Source organism: Zalophus californianus, chromosome 3 (assembly GCF_009762305.2).
Source record: "Zalophus californianus isolate mZalCal1 chromosome 3, mZalCal1.pri.v2, whole genome shotgun sequence".
Taxonomy (NCBI): domain Eukaryota; kingdom Metazoa; phylum Chordata; class Mammalia; order Carnivora; family Otariidae; genus Zalophus; species Zalophus californianus.
Genome location: NC_045597.1, coordinates 35,325,206 through 35,347,180, shown reverse-complemented (window position 1 = coordinate 35,347,180; position 21,975 = coordinate 35,325,206). Strand labels below are relative to the sequence as shown.

Genomic DNA, 21,975 nt, shown 5'->3' with positions numbered 1-21,975 from the left:
AAGAAGCAAAAACACATATTGTTAATTCAGCGATCAGATACGAAAATTGATTCTGCCAGAATTTGTAATTCTGACTTTCCTAGGTAGAATTATATTATCCTTCGCTTCCTCATATCAGTCTCTCCAACCAAAGTCTGAGAAATGTCAGAACAATGAGGACCCTTGGCATTCACAAGATCAAACAGGTCCTAAGTCATCAATGGTTGATACATTCTTTCACGATATATCGAACATTCAGCACTGTAAATACGACACAAACATCTGACACATTCGTATACATGTGTCAAACATACAGGTCATGGTAGTGACCAAAACAGACATGGTTCACACTCTGCTCAGTTACCTTCCAGAGAGAGGAAGAAGACACTGAGCAAGGCATTACAAATGCACAGCAGGTGATTGTGGAGAAGTGAAAGGTATGGTAAGACCCTCGAAGAGGCAGAATTAGACCCAGGGGATGGGGAGGTGCTGGAGGGGCAGGGGTGGTCTGGGAAGCATTCCTGGAAGCAGTAACTTCTAAGAGATTTCAAGGTTGGGTAAGTAAAGGCAAGGAGGAAGGAACTATGTCCCTGATAGGTGGAGAAAGATGTGGGGCTTTCAGGAAATCAGAAAAGATGAGAGGGTTCCAGGACAAGGGGAAAGAGCTGTAACTGGGTGTGGAGGATGAGGGAGGGAAATGCATGCTCTGCTCTTCCTCAGTATAAATTAAGGAGGAGGCTGGACTGGGCAGATGAGAGTTCCAGAGAGAAGGAACATTGGATGAAGACAGGTGTGCAGGGGGTGCACGATCATTTTGGTTTTGTGCACTTGACCTTGAGGCTTCTGTGAGACAGCCAAATAAAGCTGGATATTACCTGGACCTCTTAAGAAATGTCTGAATGGGCTGGAGATTATATATATATATATATATTTTTAATTGTCAAAACATATCAGTTAAATAAACCATTTAAGTGGGTGCCATTGTCCAGGAAGAGAGATTAAGAAGAAATTAGAATGTAGCTCAAGAAAGCTATCATATTCTAGATTTGGCTGCAGATAGTATAGGGATGGGCATCTATATGTGTGCGGGCAGAAAAGGTTTTGGAAGATATTTATTAACTAGTCCAAAAAAAGTGTCCAAGGAGTATTTATATGAACCCAGTCTACTCTGCATATTCAAAGGATCCTACAAAAAGCTTTAAAGTAAGATAAAATTTTCCAACACAAATCATGCCATATAAATCTGCAAGACTCAAGGCATAAGAGTTAATCACCATATAATTCAGCTCCTGAAACAAGTTTTTCTTTAATTTTTTGATGTTTATTCTCTAACCACAATATTGCCACTAAACTCATGAATTTTGAGTTAGCTACTAGAAATATCAACAATGAAGAATTTATCCCTGTGTAGGATGAGCTGATTTACTTTACTTATCATAAGTAAGTAAATTATTTAGGGTCTCTTTGCTCAGGAATACTTTCTAAACTGCTGTCTGGTTCCCTCCTCGCCTCCCCTATAGTTTTACAGAAATGGTGGTATTAAGTGCCAATGAGGCAGTGTTTAGTCTAACTAACCTGAGGTGCTTATTTGGGGGTAATTACCTGGCACTTGAGCATTATTTAAGTGCCCAACTTCTAGGTGACTAACTCTTGGGCCAAGCATGGCATTTATTTATTGCCAGAATGTTAAAAATAAATAAATACATGACAAGCATTGAGAAATGCGCCTTTCCTTTGTCTTTCCTAATTAAGTTGAGTTTATTTTGGAACGGAGAATAATTTCACTTATGGTTAGACTGGAAGCAAGAAAGAATACAAAAGGTATCATCACACCTGGGCTTGGGGGCGCCGAGACGAAGAAAATAGAGGGAGGAAGAGCCCATATCTGCGTCATTCTTACACTGTGATGCAGCGGGCGCTCTCGGCTCCCCGAACGCATGACATAGACCATTTCACAAATGAGCAACGAGTTCCAGTTCTTTCCTCTTTGCCTTTCCCATCATTGTGCTTCGACTCGGAATTTAACTAACTAGTTTTTTATCTTTGATTTTTTTCTGTTCACAGTTAATTTTGTTCTGTTGGCTTCTAAATGTATTCATTTAGTCTAAGGTTTGAAAAAAAAGGCTCAAAGGGCCAAATGAGCTTATTTAGTGGGATGAGAGTAGCAAAAGATGATCTCTTGGGTCTGCCTGGTATTTTTTTTTTAAGATTTTATTTATTTATTTGAGAGAGAGAGAGAATGAGAGATAGAGAGCACGAGAGGGAACAGGGTCAGAGGGAGAAGCAGACTCCCTGCTGAGCAGGGAGCCTGATGTGAAACTCGATCCCGGGTCTCCAGGATCATGACCTGAGCTGAAGGCAGTCGCTTAACCAACTGAGCCACCCAGGTGCCCAAGGGTCTGCCTGGTATTTTAAAAGTCTTGGGTGGTTCAACTCCTGGTAAAATAACTTTCTGGTAACTAAAACATAAAAATACAGATTCATCCACAATGTTTTTTATCACATTTGAGAAAAAAAATCCCTATTATCTAATTAAAACCATGAATATATGAGTTAAGGGTTTGATTGAAAACTAATTGTGCATTTTGAACAATATAACAAAACCATTACATCCAAGGGTAAGTATACAAAAAGTAGAGTATTACTGATTGTTCACATTAAAATTAAGGAACACATTTTTAATTGACCGGCTGAATGAATGAATTCAATGATTAAGATTTTATACTACAACTAAAGCAAAGCATTAAATAACTCCATAATCATTTATATTTGGCTTTAAATCACTATGTATAACTGTTCTTCAAATGTTTTATTGCCTTAATTATAAAGTTGTTTGGGTGGGTTTTCTTTGTTACTCAACTGAGAGCATTTTGGATAGCAAAAGGAAGGCAATTTATGATTTAAAATTTTACTTGGAATAAGCAAATCACAGAAGGAAATAGGAGTTGTCGAAACTTCAACCTTATAGAGTCTTCTTTATATGCATAAAGTCTTCTTTATGCATATAAAAGTGTATATTTGAATATATGTGAGTTTTACAAATTCAAATTAAAATAAATATAGCTTTATTGATGACCAAAATTTCACTGATAGCAAATTCCTGGAATAATGTTGACATAATGTTAACTATGCGAAGTGTTTAATCATTGCCTAATCACTTCTTAACATTGGCAACAAATCTTCCATTAATATGCAGGAATATATTGTCTATAATTTTTCTTGGATTGATTTGACAACCTTGAGGATTCTGTAGATACCAGACAATTTATATATCACATCTACCCAGAGACTCATGTGCTTTCTTAGACCCCTTTTGGCCACCAGCTATGTTAATGAATGAGTGGGCCCCTGCACACACAAATCAGGGCTGATATTTATATTGACCTGATTGAAGTTATCATCCCTGATAAAGAGGACTGGCTTTGCTATTACTAATTTGTTAACATCTGTATGCAATTTTTAAAAGAGACAGAACAGAAATCGTATGATTTTAATAAGATTATAGATGCACACACACACATAATTTTGCTGATATCCATAATGCTGTAAAAAAAGTCTTTTCTACATCTACAATTGCATTAATCTTACATACACAAGGAGATATCTCATAAAAACATATGGTTCAAACCTCAGGATTTAAAAAATAATTATCATGGTTTTAGGTAAAATAAATATAGGCAAAAACATTCTTCAGGAATGTTCCTGCAAGTTTCTGATTTTTACTTATTTCATATCTGATACTTGACAAAAGTATATTTCCTTTACACTAAACCAAAGCTGACACTTTCGGAGCTGATTAAGTAGCACAATTAATGTCAAACAATATCCCCAAAATGATTGAGCTTAAAATGCAAAATAAAAGCAATTGGGAGGATTATAGCAGTTAATCATTTTAGGCTTCCCTTTGAAGAACCATCTTCATTTAAAATAGAAAACAAATGCTCTTTTTACTGTTTAGTATTCATGTTGTTAGACTGAGTTTATTGCCTAGAATAGATGTTAGACTACAAATGTTACCTTCAGATTTTGTTCTTTCCTAACAGTATGGTCTTGGCAATATATGTATTTAGCTCTTCTGAGTGTTTATACAACTCCCTTTAGTATTCTATATATGATTTTGCTCAGCACATTTGTGTTATTAAAATGTATATAATGGCATAGAGAACATTCAGAAAATCCACAGAGGACTAAACAATCTTATTTATTGTTAACATTCAACCAGTCTATTTTGCATGTACCTTGTAGTATCTGTCACAAAAATGAGAAGGAGAAATTTTCAAATTTAAGAACTACCTATTTGATTAACCCATGCTTTTATTCAGATGGTATAGAACTTATAAACCCTTCCCGAGTGAGATTGGGCTTCAAGCATTCAATAAAGCACATTTACTGTGTCCAAGATTAAATCATACATTGTTTAAAATTAATTATTCCTTTTTAATTGCATTGTATAAACAGAAATGACCTGTTAATTTAAAGAAAATCTATCAGCACAAAATGAATTCACTCATATAAACAAGCAAGATGAACTTGACCTTGTTTGAACTTGTTTTGATGTGGCCCAGATGGTAGGCTACATGCTTGAATAGCAGGCTAAAGCTGAGGAAAAACTCATATAGCAAGATCTAGATTTATAGCCTTTTGCAAATTCCTACCTTGTATTGTCCTTTCAGCATCTGTTCGGCTGCCGCTGCGGTCAGCTTCTATCTCTGGGGTCAGAGAGTCTAAAAGCACAGAAAGGTAAGAGTGACACATATTTCATTTGATGCTATTGTCCTTTTAAAAAAAAGAGCAACCTGTTACTTTGGTGCTGAATTAAAATTACATAAATCTTTGTCATCTTTTAAAGGTTAACAAAGACCAGAACCACAAGAATTATCAAAATATTTGAAGAGAGAAATAAGTAACACAAAATTGTTCATAACATGGGATGGGGTTGGGATGTTCTCCGATTAATATTTTATCCCATTTCAGTAGAGACAGACTCGGCTAAACAGGAAAGCGAGGTCAGGTCCCAGATACTGGAGTTAAGCCATAACAAGAGGGTGAAAGCCCCTATGAAATCAAGCATTGCCCCAACAAGTGGGACTACCACCCACCAGGCTCTCAGCTAGGCGCACAGTTTAATGAATCACTAGATATAGAGATAAAGATATAAAACCACAAACGCAAGTTTAAATTGTCCTTTGAGTGCTAAAAAGCGAATGTTAGTTAGCCAGGCATAAAGATGCCCTCTCTTACCGTTTAAGACCCTGAGACTCTCTGTAGAAGCTGCCTGTTTTAGTGTTTGCTCCGCTTGTTCCCGCCGCTTTGTCTCAAATTCAAGCGCTTCCTGTAATTTTCTCTTTGCCTTCTTCTCCTTCTTTAGCCTCTTTTGAACTATGGCTAGAAAAGAGTATTTGTATATTATATTTTAAAAAGTTTTTGCGATGTTCCAACTTACATATGCTTACAAATTATCTATTTTTTTTTTTTAATAATATTCTTCCCCCCTCCCCCCCCCCCCCGCCCACTGCAGGATGGAGCCTACCTCTGCAGAGGAAGTTCAAAAAATCCCACCTTTACCTAAAATAAAATCCCAGTGAACCATCCAAGGAGGCCAATTTTTATTTAGCCTTGAACTATTATATTACAAAGATGCCTTTAATTGTCATATGTAGAGACAGGTTTAAGGGGAAATTAATTTTAGTAAATATTTATATACACGGATAAAGGAAGCCTGATTAAATGAATTTTGTGGATTAGTCTCTGCCCTTGAATCAGAATAGTGCAGAGTAGTTAGAATAATGCAAACCTTTATAAGCATGCCTCCTATCTCTTAATGAAGCACCAATTTTGAATAGTAAATGGAGCATTTCCCCTGTAGTTGTTTTGCAAAAACAGTTACACCAATTAGTTATTAAGAAATTTTTCTTGAAATTAAAAAAATGCAATAAATATTATTGTATATAATGAGTTAATACTCTTAATTATTAACATAGAAGCTATCTTTTGGGGGGATGAAGCTATTGTAATTTGCCCAGAGTTATCAGTAATTTCTTCAAAGAAATTTATATGCACTACAATGTATTTCAAGAAAATTATGTTTTACTCTGCTGAAATCTGTGGAGTATAAAACCTCACTGATAACAATAATGTGCTACTGCTGACAATAATGTGGTATTTATATACAAAACTAAATTATGATACAAAAAGTTAATTATGATACATTTTCTCCTACTAGACAATTTAAACATTGTATATAATACATAATAAATAGTAACAAATAAATGTTCACAAATGTATGTTAACTATACTTTCAGTATCATAATTATTTTAGCTTTTACAATATATATAAGGTAAGCAGTTAGCATACAGGGAGCACCCAAATGTTTTTGTTTTTTTTTCCTGGTTGATAAACATTGTGGATGTGAATGTGAATATGACAGAATCAGTATGAGATTATCCTTTTGTAGACTTAGTCATAGGGAGTAGTCATTCCAAGTTTACTATTTGATTTCTTACTACAGATGAAAGAAAAACAACATTTTTATTTAATACAGTATTTAGTCAAATATAAAACAAAGTAATAAAAGTTCAATTAAGAATTTGTTTCAATTTCTAATCTTCTTATGTCCCGTTTTTATAATTATTAATACTATTAAGGTGGCAAACCATTAACTTGACTTTATTGTTGCTGGTAACACATATTAACAGAGACTTTTTTTTGTCAAAATGTACATTGGCTACAGTTTTTTAATAAAAATAAAACGGGTTTCAAATAAATGTTAATTTCCTTTACTTAATAGGGTGAAAATCATATGCTTATCTTAACAAAATCATTTGCCTACTGTATCCCTTTCCAAAGATGATTGTTCATAAAATAAACAGTAATTTCTGAATTACTTATTTGGATTGTAAACTTCCATGGGACTAAAAGCTCAATACCCAGTGTCTTGCCATTGACTGCTTATTGTTTCCTCTTCTGTGATTGAACCGAGTGGTATTGCCTATTCTTTCTTCAGGGTAGTACACTACTTCAGTAGATACATTTATAATAGATAATTATCGATAGCTATTACCTTTAATTTATTGTTCACAATTAATTAAATGGGAGGTTCATGACGTGATCTGTGAAGTGTTTTGCCCTCTAGTGGTTAAAGAAAAAAACAATGTAAGTCCTCCAAATGATTTGAACCAATAAAATTCTAAAGTTCTCTCAAGTAACCAAAAGATTACTTTAGGAATTCAAGGGTCTAACTGTAAGTCTTGTCAGAAGATAATAATAATAATAAAGACTTCTCCAGGTGAGAACAAAATCAAGACATGGCTATCTCATGGAAGATGGTTTTATATAATGAACCCTTTGACCAATCATCATTATTCACAAAGAATACGTCCCATTATCAATGTTTATCTTGTTTTGATTACTTTAGTACCTAAATCTATGTGACATCACATTATCTAGATGAATGCTATACATGGGTGGTGATGGCTTTCCCAAATTAACCTCATCCCAGGAACCCACTAGCTATTGCTTCTTAGTAACTAATGTAAAAACCTACCAAGTCTTGCTCCTTTGAAAAACAAAAAGAAACAATGATTTTCAAATGACTGTATCAAACATTTAAAAGGAGGATACGTGCAATATTTTTATTGGATACTTATTATATGAGGGAATAGGTGCTCCCCCTCTAGAGTATTTAGGAGAATCTTTTAGTTGAGGCAAAGGGAAAGTTGGTTGTAAAGAAAATACTCTTAATCTCATACATAATATAAACACACAAATATGAATGACCTTTAAAATTATCTATACATGCGCTGTAAAGTGTGTTAAAAGAAGCAATTTATACATTGGTAATATCATTATTTTTACCCAATAAAAATTCATATTGGTTTCTACACTAATGTGTATTTGACCTTGTTGGATGAGAATGAGGCATTCAGAAAGAAAATTATACAAACACTCAACTTTGGTCATTTGTTCAGATATTCATCAGTCTTCAATTTCAGTTGATAAATATCTTACTAAATCTGTTTTGCTTGAATAATCAGTATTTTCTATTTTAGCTTTAAGACTTTAACTCTTAAGTTTTTCAAAGGGCAATTGTGAATGAATATAAAATTTTTCTTCATGGCTGTCATCAGAGCTCATTCTTATCTTAAAATTATTTGTTAAGCTCTATGAGCAATAAAAATTATGTGATTAATGATATAATAGATATATTTCAATTCCCTGAGGTACAAACAGAGGAGAAATCATATATACTCTGGAGATGAAAAATTACAATGAGCCGAGGATTCAAATCCTGCTGTGAACCTCAGCTATAAGTAAATTAACAAAAAAGCTGTAGTCTCATAGTAAATCACCAAACATAGTATTGTTCTGTTAAATATTTTATAGAAAGTATTACACTTATTTGGAAGTTCAGAAATACCTCTATTCTTTTGTTCCATAGCCAACTGCTTCTCAAGTGTTTCCCTCAGTTCTCTTTCCCTTAAAAAATCCATCTTCAGCTCTGTTTTTTCCAGTTGGACTTGTTTTTCTTGAGCTCTGGCATTATCTATGGCAACTTTCAAGAGCCCCTGTACAAAGAAGGCATTCAGAATTGTAATATTTTGGAGCAAAGCACATTTCATTCATTACTTGAAAGCATGTTTAAACAAGAACCAACTTACCAAATTCTTTCATTCTTATATATTCACTCTGTTTTCATTAGGACAAGTACTTCAACTAAAGCACAAAATTTTTAAATCTAATTAAACCATATTAGGAAGACAAATGTTTTTGCCATGCAGGTTCAATTGCTTCTAATTAGATATCTAGATCTAAAGCTAAATGAGGGCAGCACATAAGCATACTAAAAATTAAGAACCGAGAAGAAAATTATACTGAAGCTCTGACACAAGTGATGATCTGATATGGTTTACATAATCCCAAATGATCCTGGCAGGACCCACCTATCTCTTGGAGCTCAATCTCCAGCAGTCCCTACTGAGATCACGTGGGACACAATGCTCGTCTTTCCATTTCTCAAGAAAATTGGTTTCTGCACCAGGGATTTTGCTCTTTCGGTTCTCCTGAATGCTTTTCCTCCCAATTTTTATGTGGCTCGTGCCCTCACTTCATTTCCCCTCTGTTCAGTCACCACTTAAGAAAGGTCTTTTCTGGGACACCTGAGTGGCTCAGTTGGTTAAGCATCTGCCTTCAACTCAGGTCATGATCCCGGGGGCCTGGGATCGAGTCCAGCATCTGGCTCCCTGCTCAGCAGGGGAGTCTGCTTCTCCCTCTGCCACTGTTTGTGTGCTCTCTCTCTCTTGTTCACTCTCTCTCAAATAAATAAACTCTTAAAAAAAAAAAGGAAAGGTCTTTTCTTACCACCCTATCTGGAATAGGCTTCCTGTTATTCCCTCCTTAGAATTCTTCATATCATTCATGACTGTGTAATATTGTCATTCATGTATTTGTTTGTCGCTTTATGCCAGGTCTCCTGCACTAAAATGTAAACTGTCTGAGGCAGGGACACTTTCTCTCATTTGGTACTATGTCACCCAGAGTCCAGAGAGTGCCTACCATATAGTAGATTCTAAAAAATTTGTTGAACAGAAATTATAGTACTGGTATATTTTTTCTTGAGGCATATAATATATGTAAGGGATCCAAAACCTATGGTTTTAATAGTGTGTTATTTTTTAAAAAGTCATTTAAAATGGTTATAATAAATTGAGAATAACTTTTAGGGGACTATTTGACAGTATAACTCCAGAGTATATGGTAAAAATAAAGTTTATTTATACAATAGATGATGGAATCTCTTGTATAAGAGATATACATGGAAGTTGATTTACTCTTTGCTAATTAAAAAATTTTGTAATATTCTGAGATTCTTGAAAATGAGATTACAGAAAACAAAGAAAAAGTATTCTGCACATGCTCTCTCCTAAAGTCCTTTAGAAAATTATTAGTAAAAATTAGAGCTAAAATTTCTATCCTTATCAGCTCAGCAATACAAAAACTTTTTGAAGTAGAAGATATTTTGCCTTGGTCTGTGAAATTTCCTTTTTGTTTTTTTTAAGATTTTATTTATTTGAGAGAGAGAGAGAGAGAGAGAGCACACAAGCAGGGAGAGAGGCACAGGGAGAGGGAGAGAGAGAATCTCAAGCAGACTCTGCACTGAGTGTGGATCCTGACATGGGTGGGGCTCGATTTCACAACCCTGAGATCACGAGCTGGGCTGAAATCAAGAGTCTGATGCTTAACCAACTGAGCCACCCAGGTGCCCCATAGAGACTAAAATTTTCAACTGAAATGATAAATGAAGTGGAAGTTGGTGCCATTTGTAGATACACTCTAAGACAGGACCCTTCTTGCAGGAGACAACATAAGCAGTCAGACCGGGAATTTCCACTCTGGCTTGACTTGTTAGCCCAATAGAGGTGTACCCTTAGATCAGCTCACCCATGGAGCACTATCATAAGCCATTTTATTCTCTTTTCAAGCACATATAAATTATTTCATGTTTGTTATAGCTGACCCTGAATTTCCTGGTGTAATTCTTGTGAAATGAAACAAGCTGGAGGGTTTCTACATGGCTGTTTGCCCCTCCCTACTCTTTTGTTTTTAACGATAAAACATAGCTGCTAAGGAAACTGCCATCTTAATTCAGCAACATTCCTGTGTATGTTTCTTCTTCATCAGGAACAAACAATTAGTAACAAATGAAAGAGATCATTACATCAAGTGCCCTTTTAGATCACCCCAATTAAAACTTTAGTTTAGCTGTATTTTAATTCTAAGATACCAAATTCTAATTTTCTGCTCTGATTGCTCTTGTTGACTTATCTTTGAAAGATGTACTCTCTGTGCAATGTCTAGAGATTATTTAGCAAGATGCCAATGTTGGCACCACTTAATGTGTTGATTGGTTTGTATTATCAGTAGCTGTTTAAAATAAATTACTATTAAACTATTATTGTCCTTGGCTGACAAAACACAATATTTTGGTGTTCTTTAAATATGAAACAATCATTATGAATAAACATGTTGAATAATGTTAAACTGCAACTCTAATTTGGTAATTTTACATTAATATTTGTTGTAACATACGAAGTTGCTAAAAAGCATTTATGTTTACTGTTTTCTTTTGTTACAGTTGCTGCTAATGTCCCTAATGGTAATACATTACCTATTCCTGCTGATTATGTCTGAAAAATACTAGCTTTAAGATCCAATACCCTCCAGGGACTACTTATAAGCTATATAAAATTAAGTTTCATTTTTAGACTTTAAATCAGTGCATATCAGTAGGAGTCCAGTGTGAACAAAAATCTGCACTAGAGCCAAACTGATACATATGCAAAAATATGTTATTGCCCGTGACAGCTTCGCTGCAAAAATACAGAAAACCGATTAAATTTCAATGCAGCAGGGGGGCTGGGAAAAGCAACAGCAAGTAGTGTTCACAACGTCTACAAATCATTAGGACACCATTTTAACCATCAGTGATAATAGTACTTTCAGATTTGTGTAACTTCTGTAAATTTGCCAGGTAGATCATATGCAAAGGTCACACTAAATGCTGAGTCTCACGTGGACATGCAGTATTGAGCAAAATTCTGTGATAATTCTGTGATGATGAATTACAGCAAAAGACACAAGGTTTAAAACATGAATTTTTCTCTAGGGGGAGGTCAGTTATGATGTTCAACAATGACAGTTCTAAAGAAATGTGTTTTAAGCTTACTCTATGGCATAGCAATTATGAGACAATGGTTGTTTGGCCTCAAATTTCTTTCCCATAAGTGAGGCATAATTGTCATATACACAAATGTTTTCATTTTCTAAAATGATCTACCTTGTAAATCAGATTATTTTAATCACTTCCCAAAGAACAAGTCTATATATATTTCTTTTCAGAAGGGCATTGTAATTGATTTAGCAAGTTTTCAACTACTTCTACAGCCTAGAAAGTGCAAATTTCTGCTTGCATAAGAGAAGTTAAAGTAATACTGATATGAAGGAAACATTTCTTAATTTACTGGTTGGATCCTAGATTAAAAGCTTACTTGGCCATATTTGTTTTTTATACAAAAACTGTTTCAGAATCAGATGGTGACTAAAGTTCTTTGAGTGTCACTGGAATTAATGTGACAAAATTCTGCTCAATAATGCTTGCTTCTAAAGAGAGTAAATACCTGAGTTGAAGGGTATTTCAGTGATTTGCCCATTCTAATTAAAACCTTTTAAAGCTGAAAAAAACAAGGTCCAGAAAGATCAGATGACTTATCCAAATTCCCAAACTAGTAAATTAACTAAGCTTAGGTCAGAGCTCCCAAGCTTATTTATTTTTTTTCTTTTAATGCTTCTTTCCAGGATGAGAAGAAATAGTATCCCTGGAATCCAGGAACTTTTGTAGACAAACAAATATATACTAGAGCAGTATCAACTAATGCGCATTCACAGAAGCTCTTATAACAAAAGGTACAACTATACTTAGTTTAATGGTTATGGCTCTTGGTCTCAAAAAATTGGTCAATAATGGATACTCCCTCAAAATCACTTCCAGGTATAAAATCCATCTTGTGATTCATATGATCATGTATGGCGATATAGTAACATGGGCTCTGTAATTATCCTGCCTATGTTTAAATCCAGACTCCACCACCATTGCATAACCTTGATCAAAAGACTTGTCTGCCTCCATTTACTCATCTGTAAAATGTGGATGACAATGAAATCCACTATATAGGATTATAAAGATGATTCAATGTAATATCATATAGAATTAGCATAGAGATGGACTGTAGATATTGTGATTTATAATAAAAACATATTTGGGGGGTGCCTAGGTGGCTCAGGTGGTTAAGCGTCTACCTTTGGCTCAGGTCATGATTCTAGGGTCCTGGGTCCCACATCAGGCTCCCTGCTCAGCAGGGAGTCTGCTTCTCCCTCTGCCTCTGCCCTTACCCCCTGCTCATGCTCTCTCTCTAGCTCTTGCTCTCTCCCAAATAAATATATAAAATTAAAAAAAAAAATAAAGAAACATATTTGGTCTTCATCCCAATTGTGGCACAAAGATCCTACAATGGGTGGAATTTCCTAAGTGATAAGAGCGAAAAGATGAAATGGGTGTCTTTTGATATCCGTAATAAGCCCCGCCCAACTACACCTGAGTTTATTTTAATAAGGTGACTTTTGGAAAGCCCTATGGTTGGAATCTGGTTGTCAGGGGAACCAACTCAGGGTTGGGACTTTCAGCCCTGCTCCCCTCCACCCCCCCACCCCCACCCTGCACCTCTGGGAAGACAGAGGGGCTAGAGGTTGAATTAATCACCAACTGTGCGTGATTTAATCAATCATACCTAAATAATGAAACCTCTGTGAAAACTCGAAAGGACAGAGTTCAAAGAGCTTCTGGGTTGGTCAAACTGTGGAGGTACTGGGGAGGTGGTATGCTCAGAGAAGGCACGAAAGCTCTGCACCCCTTCCCACATACCTTGCCCTATACATCTCTGCCATCTTGACTGTTCCTGAGCTATAACCCTTGATAATAAACTTGTAACCTAGTAAGTAAAATGTTTTCCTGAGTTCTGTGAGCTGCTCTAGTAAATTAACTGAACCCGAGAAGGGGGTGATGGGAACCTCTGATCAATAGCCGGTTGGTCGGTAGCCAAGATTACAACCTGGACTTGCAACTGGCATCTGACGTTTGGGTAGGGGGCAATCTTGTGGGACTGAAGCTATGAGATCTGAGGCTATCTCCAGGTAGACAGTGTCAGAACTGAGTTAAATTGTAGAGAATCCTGCCGGTGTTGCAGAATTGCTTGGTGTGGAAATTAACTACCAGACATTTGGTGAGCAGAAGTGTCCGAAGTGAAGTGATGTTGCAGTAAGATATTGAGAGCAGAAGACACACACAGGAGTATTTTTCCTATGTAACGAGACATTAAGATTGTTCAATAAATATTAGTTCTCACTATTGTCATTATTATTGTTATGATATACAATATACATTATGATATATAATATACCTTAAGTATGGTATATAGTTCAGACTTTTAAGAGATTAATGCTATTCTCTTCATCAGAGTAAACTGTGTTTAGAATATTGGATATATTTCACTGTTTTGTTTTATTTTAATGAACTCTTTTCACAAATTGGTAATGAGAAAAAAAGAATATGTAAGTATGATTAAACATAAAAAGATATAACACCAATATATCTGATCCTAGTCTACCCATATTTTGAAGCCAATGTCCTATTTTGTTGTTTATCTTTTTGAAAGTTTCCTCCTCTAAGTATTTTGTCTAACTCTGTTATAATTAAAATGATGTATTAAAAATGCAAATACAAAACTATTAGCTTCTTTTAAATGTATAAAATATAACATCATTGGCCATGACATTGAAATGTAAAGACTGGAAGATGTATAATCAGAGTGTTTTGGTCTTAGTACTAAGTCAGATTCTTCTTCATTTTCTTTTGTCAAACACAAAAATTAGAGAGTACTTCCTAAGTACCATAGTTGTATTATGTTTATTTATTAGACCATGTGATTCAATCTGTGACTTGCCACTTACTGTGGTTTTAACAATCCTTTTAGGTCTTCCTTTATTTAATTCCTCCAAATAGACAAATCGTAATGAACCAAACTCCTATCATATACCCCTCATGGCATATATCTTCAATGCTAACCTTACCCATAACTAAGTTTTATATTCCCTACCTTACTTTACTTTTCTTTTTTTAACTATTCTTATTTTAATATTTGTAAGTCATTTTAAATAATTCTTATAAGACAAACAATGTAATTTATTTGTTCCCAATCCTATGTAAAAACAGATTGTAGTGATAATTTACAGCATGAAAGCTCAGATTGAGAATAAAGTTCCCCCTTAAGTGTATTTGTTAATTGGGTAGCCAATGTTCGAAGGGGTCACATTCAGTAAATTGACACTAAAATTCTAGTTTCCTCACCTAAAATCTCATAGGGAGTGAGTTTGGACATGTTTGAGTAGGGAAGGCATAATAAAAGATTGCCCACATTGAGAAAAACAAAATTCCACATAAAATAAAATTTTTAAAAATCCCAAAAAGTTGGGGCACCTGGGTGGCTCAGTCGGTTGGGCATCTGCCTTCGGCTAGGGTTATGATCTCAGGGTCCTGGGACTGAGCCCCGCATCAAGCTCCCTGCTCAGCGGGGAGTTTGCTTCTCCCTCCCTCTCACTCTCCCTCTGCACTCTCCCTCTCTCTCAAATAAATAAATAAAATCTTAAAAAAAAAAAAAATCCCAAAAAGGAAAACCTGGAATGAATCCATATCACTCACTAAAGTGAAATTACTACACTTTAGATATATATATTTAGTATGTATAGTATATATAGTATATTTAAAAATACTAGTATGTAGTATTTTTCTACAGGTCTTCTTTTAAAGCACTAAGAAAAAAACATTTATGAAAATTCAATTTCGATATATCATGGCAAGAACATCTGTACCAACCATTACAAATTTTAAAATTGAGATTTATCAAATTATAAGTTATTTAATATTAGAACAATAAACACTTAAAGACATTTTTTTGAAGGGCTTTTGGTCATTAATTGTAAGAAAAAAGAGACCTCGATACATTAAATTTAAATATGACCCGATGTCTTAGGTTTAATTAAAATAGTAAGTATACAAAATAAAGCTTTAATTTCATATATGGCATTGTATGATTTGAAACATGCAAACATTTTTAACTCAAATGTTTTTCATTGCCATCCTGATAAAATAGCTCCAAAAGAAAGATGGAGATTTAAGTTTACCACACAAAAAGTATGTTACCATTTTGAAGTAGGAAGCAGAGAACCCCATTACATATAATTGAAATTGCAGAGAAAATTGAGATAGGCAGAATGTAATTACCCAAATTAGAATTTGGACAGCAAACACATTTATACTGTATGCCCAATAAGCCAGGGTCATGACTACTTAAACAATTCTATACCATTCCTAGGATATTACTATAACTCAATAAATGTGGCAATAATAAAAGAACTAGCATTTTTAAAAAATGATGTGAAACCATTACTAAACATAAATCCCATATATATGTGGGTGTGTATATATGTGTACATGCTTATTAGTATGTATGCATGTACTGTGTATGTGTGTGTGTCTTCCTTTGCGTGGAACTCAGTAAGATTTCTAATTTTTATTTTACCTTATGTTCACATACATGAATACACCGAAATGGACAAGCATAATTTATTTTTAACAAAGTATTCTTATTGTAGGTGTTTTAACTTTATGGACCCAGATCCCTATGATTTGGGACCAGCAATAAATAGTTTGCCTTGACTACTGTCCCATCATCAACTCTTGCTAAAATATGTCCACAAGGCTGGTTGAAAGGTCAGAAAGGAGAGTATATTAAATCTAGAGATACCATCAATAAAATATTTGTCTAAAATCTGTACATTTTAAAACGGGGATTTTCTTTTCTTCTTCTTTTTTAAAGAAATAATTACAGTTTGAGGTGATGTAGATACATCTCTAGTCCGGGTAATACTGGTGTGGGGGAGGTGGGGGAGGCTGGTGGATAAATACACCCAAACTGACAGTATCTGACTTAAAATGCAAGAGTCCATGTGTAAACCCACTTTTCAGATGAGCAAGCTGGTTTATACTGATGAAACCCAGAAATGTTTTCTCCACTGAAATTAAAGTTAAATGACCACTTTCCTCCTTAAAGACGTTTTAGTTAATGAAGATACATACACCTGGATAGAGAATTTTAAGTAAACCCTTAGCTTTTTCTTTGCTTCATTCGGAGTTGTTAACATAACAAAATTAATTGTTCCCTCCTTTCAGACTGTAAATTCGGAAATGTTGAGGGATATTTTCTGAAATCATTTAATTTCACAAAAGAGAAATTCATTAAAAATTCTACCTCATTAAAAAAACAATAATATGGGTCAAATTTAGAAAAAAAGTCTATGTTTATTTTAAAATATAATCAACTATTTGGCCTTGATTAAGTTTAGGCTAGATTGATGATTTATTTGAATTACTGAGATATAAAACCTTAAAGTTGAATACAGTTCTGGAGACTAATTACATTAGTATTAAAAATGCCACATTAATAGATGAGAAGATATGTTACATTAAAGGCCTTCTGTTATGTCCTCGGAGAGGTAAATAAAATTAATTACATTTCTACTGGGAGAAAGTGTAATATGGTAGGAAATGTGTATAGAAAAATATCACGAAGAATCGAGTGCTAGAGTAAAAATAAAAAAAAAATTAACAGCAGAGTATCTGCAAGCACATTCTTATTATTAGCTACTCCAAACAGGGAGAAGTAGATGGCCAAAATCTCCATCTGGGGTCCACATGATCGCTTCATGTGTGGGCAAGAAAATTATGCTTTCTTGTATCCCAAACACGCTTATTACTTTGGCTCCATGCTCTATGTTATTGTTAACTGTAAGTATTTTTGATTCATAATGTACTGTACGTAAAATATACATCCTGAGGACTACATAGGAAATCCGTGGAAAGTTTTGTATAGCTTTTTGAAGTCTATTCTTTGAAGAAACCCTATTAACTGAAACAAACTTATTTACGAAAGAAGGGATTTTTTGGATTCTTTTATATTAGACATATTCTAAGTGACTAAACATATCATTTCCTCACTGGCAGGCCAGCAGTTTAAAAATAACTAAATATTTATTAGAACTGGTGTGCCGTTGTTGAGTAAATCAGACAAACTTAAACAGTTAGATTCCTCCCATCAGTTGGCAATAAGGAGAACATTTAGGCAGAATAATTTTTCAAATCCCAGGTCATTTTCATCGAAGCTTTTATTAAGGCTGAATATACATATATCAGTATTTCTAAACCAACTTGTTTAGTGTAGCAAGTTTAAAATCTTAAATTGCTGGGAAAAGTCCAATGCCATTGTTCTGTCAATTCCATGAACAGATTAAGTTGGAATAGTATGAATTTGGGAAAAATCTACAGCTGGATCTTCCACGTTCCTACCTTCCAGATTACAAAAAGGCCTACCTGTATGTTAGTCAGAAGGGTCTCTATGGAAGACAGTCCATCAGGAAACAGAAAAGGAGGTGGAAAACCTGGAGGTAGTGGTTGTCCATGCCCAGTTAGAGAAAGTTTGTCAAGGCTGTCTCTTGCGGTTGGTGTGGAAAGCGGGGTCTCATCTGTATGTGATTGAAACAAAAATATAGAACAAGTTACGCTTGTCTGTTTTTATTAGACCTCAGTAATGGCTTCCCTAGTGGTTTCCAGAACATTTATTGCAAATTGGTTCCTGCTATCAGGAGAAAATGCTTTCTGCTGAATTTTCTTTAATGAAAAAGCTGTGGAGATACAACAAGATAACATTAATGAGTAACTTTATAAGCCTTTTAAATGCAGTCTCTAATGAGACTGAGTTTACAGTGCCGTAGAATCTTTTTAAAACAAATATTATCTCACATATAGTTGTGATAATATACACAGGCTGACTTTATGGGCACCTTCCCAATTATCTCATTTTAGTTTGTTCTGTTTGGATTGACAATAGAATATTTCTAGAGCTTCATATAAAAGAAATGCTTTGTATATTAGTATGTTTATTTCTCAATTAACCCTTCCTTTATATCAATGATTTGTTCAAATACACTCTTAAGGAATCTATAAAAGAATGCACAATTGAAATTTGTCATTTTACAAATGACAAGAAAAACTGGAATCAAATATATTCTCCCTAAAATAAAACTGAATTATTCAATATCATTAAAACTAAAGATCTAATTCCTTTGACCCTGAATACCTTTTACTTTCATATTGAAAAACTAGCCCTTTATACATGAAAAAGGAGTCTAAAGAAAAGGTAATAAAATGCAACTTCCGTAACAATATTTAGAAAATCAAATATAAAACCCTCTAAGATAAATTAATCTTTACTTTGTTTATTGAATATTCTCTAATATTTTAAGCAACCTAGAGTAATGTCCCGATATGGATTCTTTTTACTCTCACAGTAAAATCTTTTCATTAGTTCTTTATTATTTAAACATTTTTACAGTTTCATTTAAGATAGATACACCTTATGGCTTATTTTAGTTTATTATATCACGGAGAAAATTTTATTCATGGCAGGATTCTCAATTTTATAAATATTTTCATATTTCACCTCAGGAAAATTAATCAGAGCAATGTATTTGCACAGTCCTGATAGTATCTCTCAATTTTGCAAGTGGCTAAAAACTTCAGCACACTTGCCTTTATGCTTATAATTTGATTCCGCTGTTCTCGATCATTCCTTTATTTTTCATTACAACACCTAACCACACAACACGTTTTCCAATTACCTCTCTCTGGGGCAGAAATATTATGGAAGTAGCCACACTTCTCTGTCTCTAACTAATGTCAGAACAAGTTAAATTCATCTCCCTCACCTTTCCACATTTCTAGTTAACAAACCAAAAGGGAAGAAAGGTTGGGGAGGAGAGTTTGTGACACAAGCCCTCTATTAACTGCCTCTCTTCTCATGCTCACACTCACTCCTCTGCAGTTTCTCCTTCCACTCCCTTTCCTGTTCACTTACTGACAGGCGATCTGAGGCAGCAGGTAGTAGAAGAAGCAACGTTGTGAGTAGCTAAAGGAGGACTCACTGTGTCGTTATTTTTTTTTTATCACTTTTGTCACCAGGGTTAGAGAAAGACTTCAGTGCAGGGGTGGGGCTACTGCATGGTTAATGTGATCAAGATGATCTTGGATACCCTTTACCTAGTTGTCATAAATTATTCCTCCAGACCAAGGCTGCTAGTGTTTTCTCATAATAGCTCCAAAAAGGCGCTTGTTAAACATCTATGTGCATGTGAAATTGTTTAAGAATGGAGAGCAATATTTTTCGATCAGCATCACCTTAGCTGTCACATGCTAAAGAAAATGTGGCTTAATAGATCATGGTGATAATAATTACTTGTCTCTTGAAGAAAGGCATAGAACCAGATGACCAGCTGAGTTTGCTTTCAGCTTTAGGGACTGATTCCACAATTCTTTAAAGAATGTCCAAGAAAAAAGAGCCGTATGAATGTGTATACACACACACATATATACGCACACACATTTGATTGTAAGTTCCATCATCCCCGTGACTGTTTGATTTAAATTCAACACATTTATGCTTGACTATGTTTGGCTGTTGTGTGAATTAATTTGTAAAATCACTCATGATACATACATTTACGTAGCTAATATTTACTTTACATAAACAATATGCTAGGCGCTGAGGATAGAATGCTGAAAAACGCAATCTGCAAGCCTCAAGTAGCTTACCTGGATTGGAGTGACTGATCCCAAATGTTAAGTAGTCAATTCCTACAGTTAGTAAAATATTTTGTCTTCCATCATTATTCCATTAGCTATTCCGTTTTTCCCAATATAGGATTAAAATTGTTCTATGTATGTTAGTGTGTGTGTGTGTGTGTGTGTGTGTGATATTTTTTCTGCAGTTGCTTCAATGGAATGCTCACCTTAGTCCTCATGGTTTCAACTACAATTTGGTATAGACTTAGATGATTGGATTCATTCATTTATCATTTTATATAGTAGAGATACTGCATAAAACCACTTTAACTCAATATGTAGCTAAGAAACAATCAAATTTAGGGCACAATGATGACTAAAGAAATGAAAAAAAAAAGTGTGATTCTTAAGAGCAATATACATTTTTGAAAAGAAGACAAACTAATCAAGATCAAACACAAAACAAAAATATTCCTTTGGGCTTCAAGACCCTACTAAAAAGTTGTCATCTTGTGGCAATTAACATCATAGAAAGTCTCATTTAGTCTTCCTATAAAGATAGTAAAATTAAGAATACAGCCCTTCCTTTTGAAATACAAGTGACCTTTGATATCTTAAATTTTCTACAAAGATTAAAGCAAATGTTTGAGAGGCCAGACAACATGGAAAAGAGTTTTGACATTACATAATCTCCACTGACTTCAAACAGTGAATGATGATGAAGCACAAATTCACAAAACACCTTATTCCAATTTGATATATCTGTACATACATTTTTAAGTTTTATCTTTAAAAGAAAGCTTGTCAGATGCCATGTTTTCTGGATTATTACAGCACTTGACAACGTAATCTGTTTTTTTTTGTTCTTGAGTATTTTGCTTTCAAATAATTTTAAACTTACGGAAAAGTTACAAGAATTGTACAAAGAATTTCTATATACTCCTATAATGGGTTGTCTGGTAACCTTCTAAAATACATGTCCATGCCTAATCCCTGGAACCTAGTAATGTTAGCTTGCTTGGAAAGAGGGTTTTTATAGATGTGATGAAATTAAACATCTTGAGATGAGGAGATCACCCTGGTTTAGGATAGGTGCTAAATCCAATGACAAGTGTTCTTATAAGAGAAAGGCAGAGGGAGACTTGAGAGAGACAGAAGAGATCCACAGTAAAGAGAAGGAGGCAGAGTGGAGATGGAGACAGAGATCAGGATTTCCCAGCCATAGTCAATGCATTGCATGCTGCTGATAGCCACCAAAAGCTACAAGAGGTAAAGAAATGGATTCTCCTTTATAGCCTCTTGGAGGGAGCTTATCCCTGCTATTACCTTGATTTTAGATCTCTGTCTTCCAAAACTCCAGTTAGAAAGTTAATGTTCGTTATTTTAAGCCATCAAGCTCTTGGCAATTTGTTAAATCAGCCCTAGAAAACTAATTCAACTCCTTACTCTAATTCACCAATCGTGTGCATTTTGCCATGTTTGCTTTTAAATTATTTCTCTCTCTCCCTCTCTTGTTCTGTGTGTGTGTGCATATGTTTGAACCATCTTCCTTTGTAATCCTAAAACTTCACTGCATATTTCATAAGTATAAGAACACACTCTTATATGACCACAGTAAGTATAAAATCAGCAAGAATAACATACACAGAATATTATTATTTAATCCAGAGTTCATATTCCAATTTTATTATGTGAGATATTTTACTGGAAAGAG

The 21,975-nt window shown here is 34.5% G+C and overlaps 1 protein-coding gene across 1 annotated transcript in view; it reads right to left on the bottom strand.

Moving 5' to 3' along the window:
- DACH1 (dachshund family transcription factor 1) overlaps positions 1-21,975 on the bottom strand; it is a 423,371-nt gene that overhangs the window by 31,057 nt on the left and 370,339 nt on the right. Inside the window, exons 7-10 of the mRNA XM_027590972.2 lie at positions 18,015-18,166; positions 8,397-8,544; positions 5,221-5,364; positions 4,635-4,703 (exon numbers count right to left, since the gene is read on the bottom strand). Of these exons, the coding sequence (XP_027446773.2) occupies positions 4,635-4,703; positions 5,221-5,364; positions 8,397-8,544; positions 18,015-18,166 (513 nt within the window). The remainder of the gene's footprint in view (positions 1-4,634; positions 4,704-5,220; positions 5,365-8,396; positions 8,545-18,014; positions 18,167-21,975) is intronic.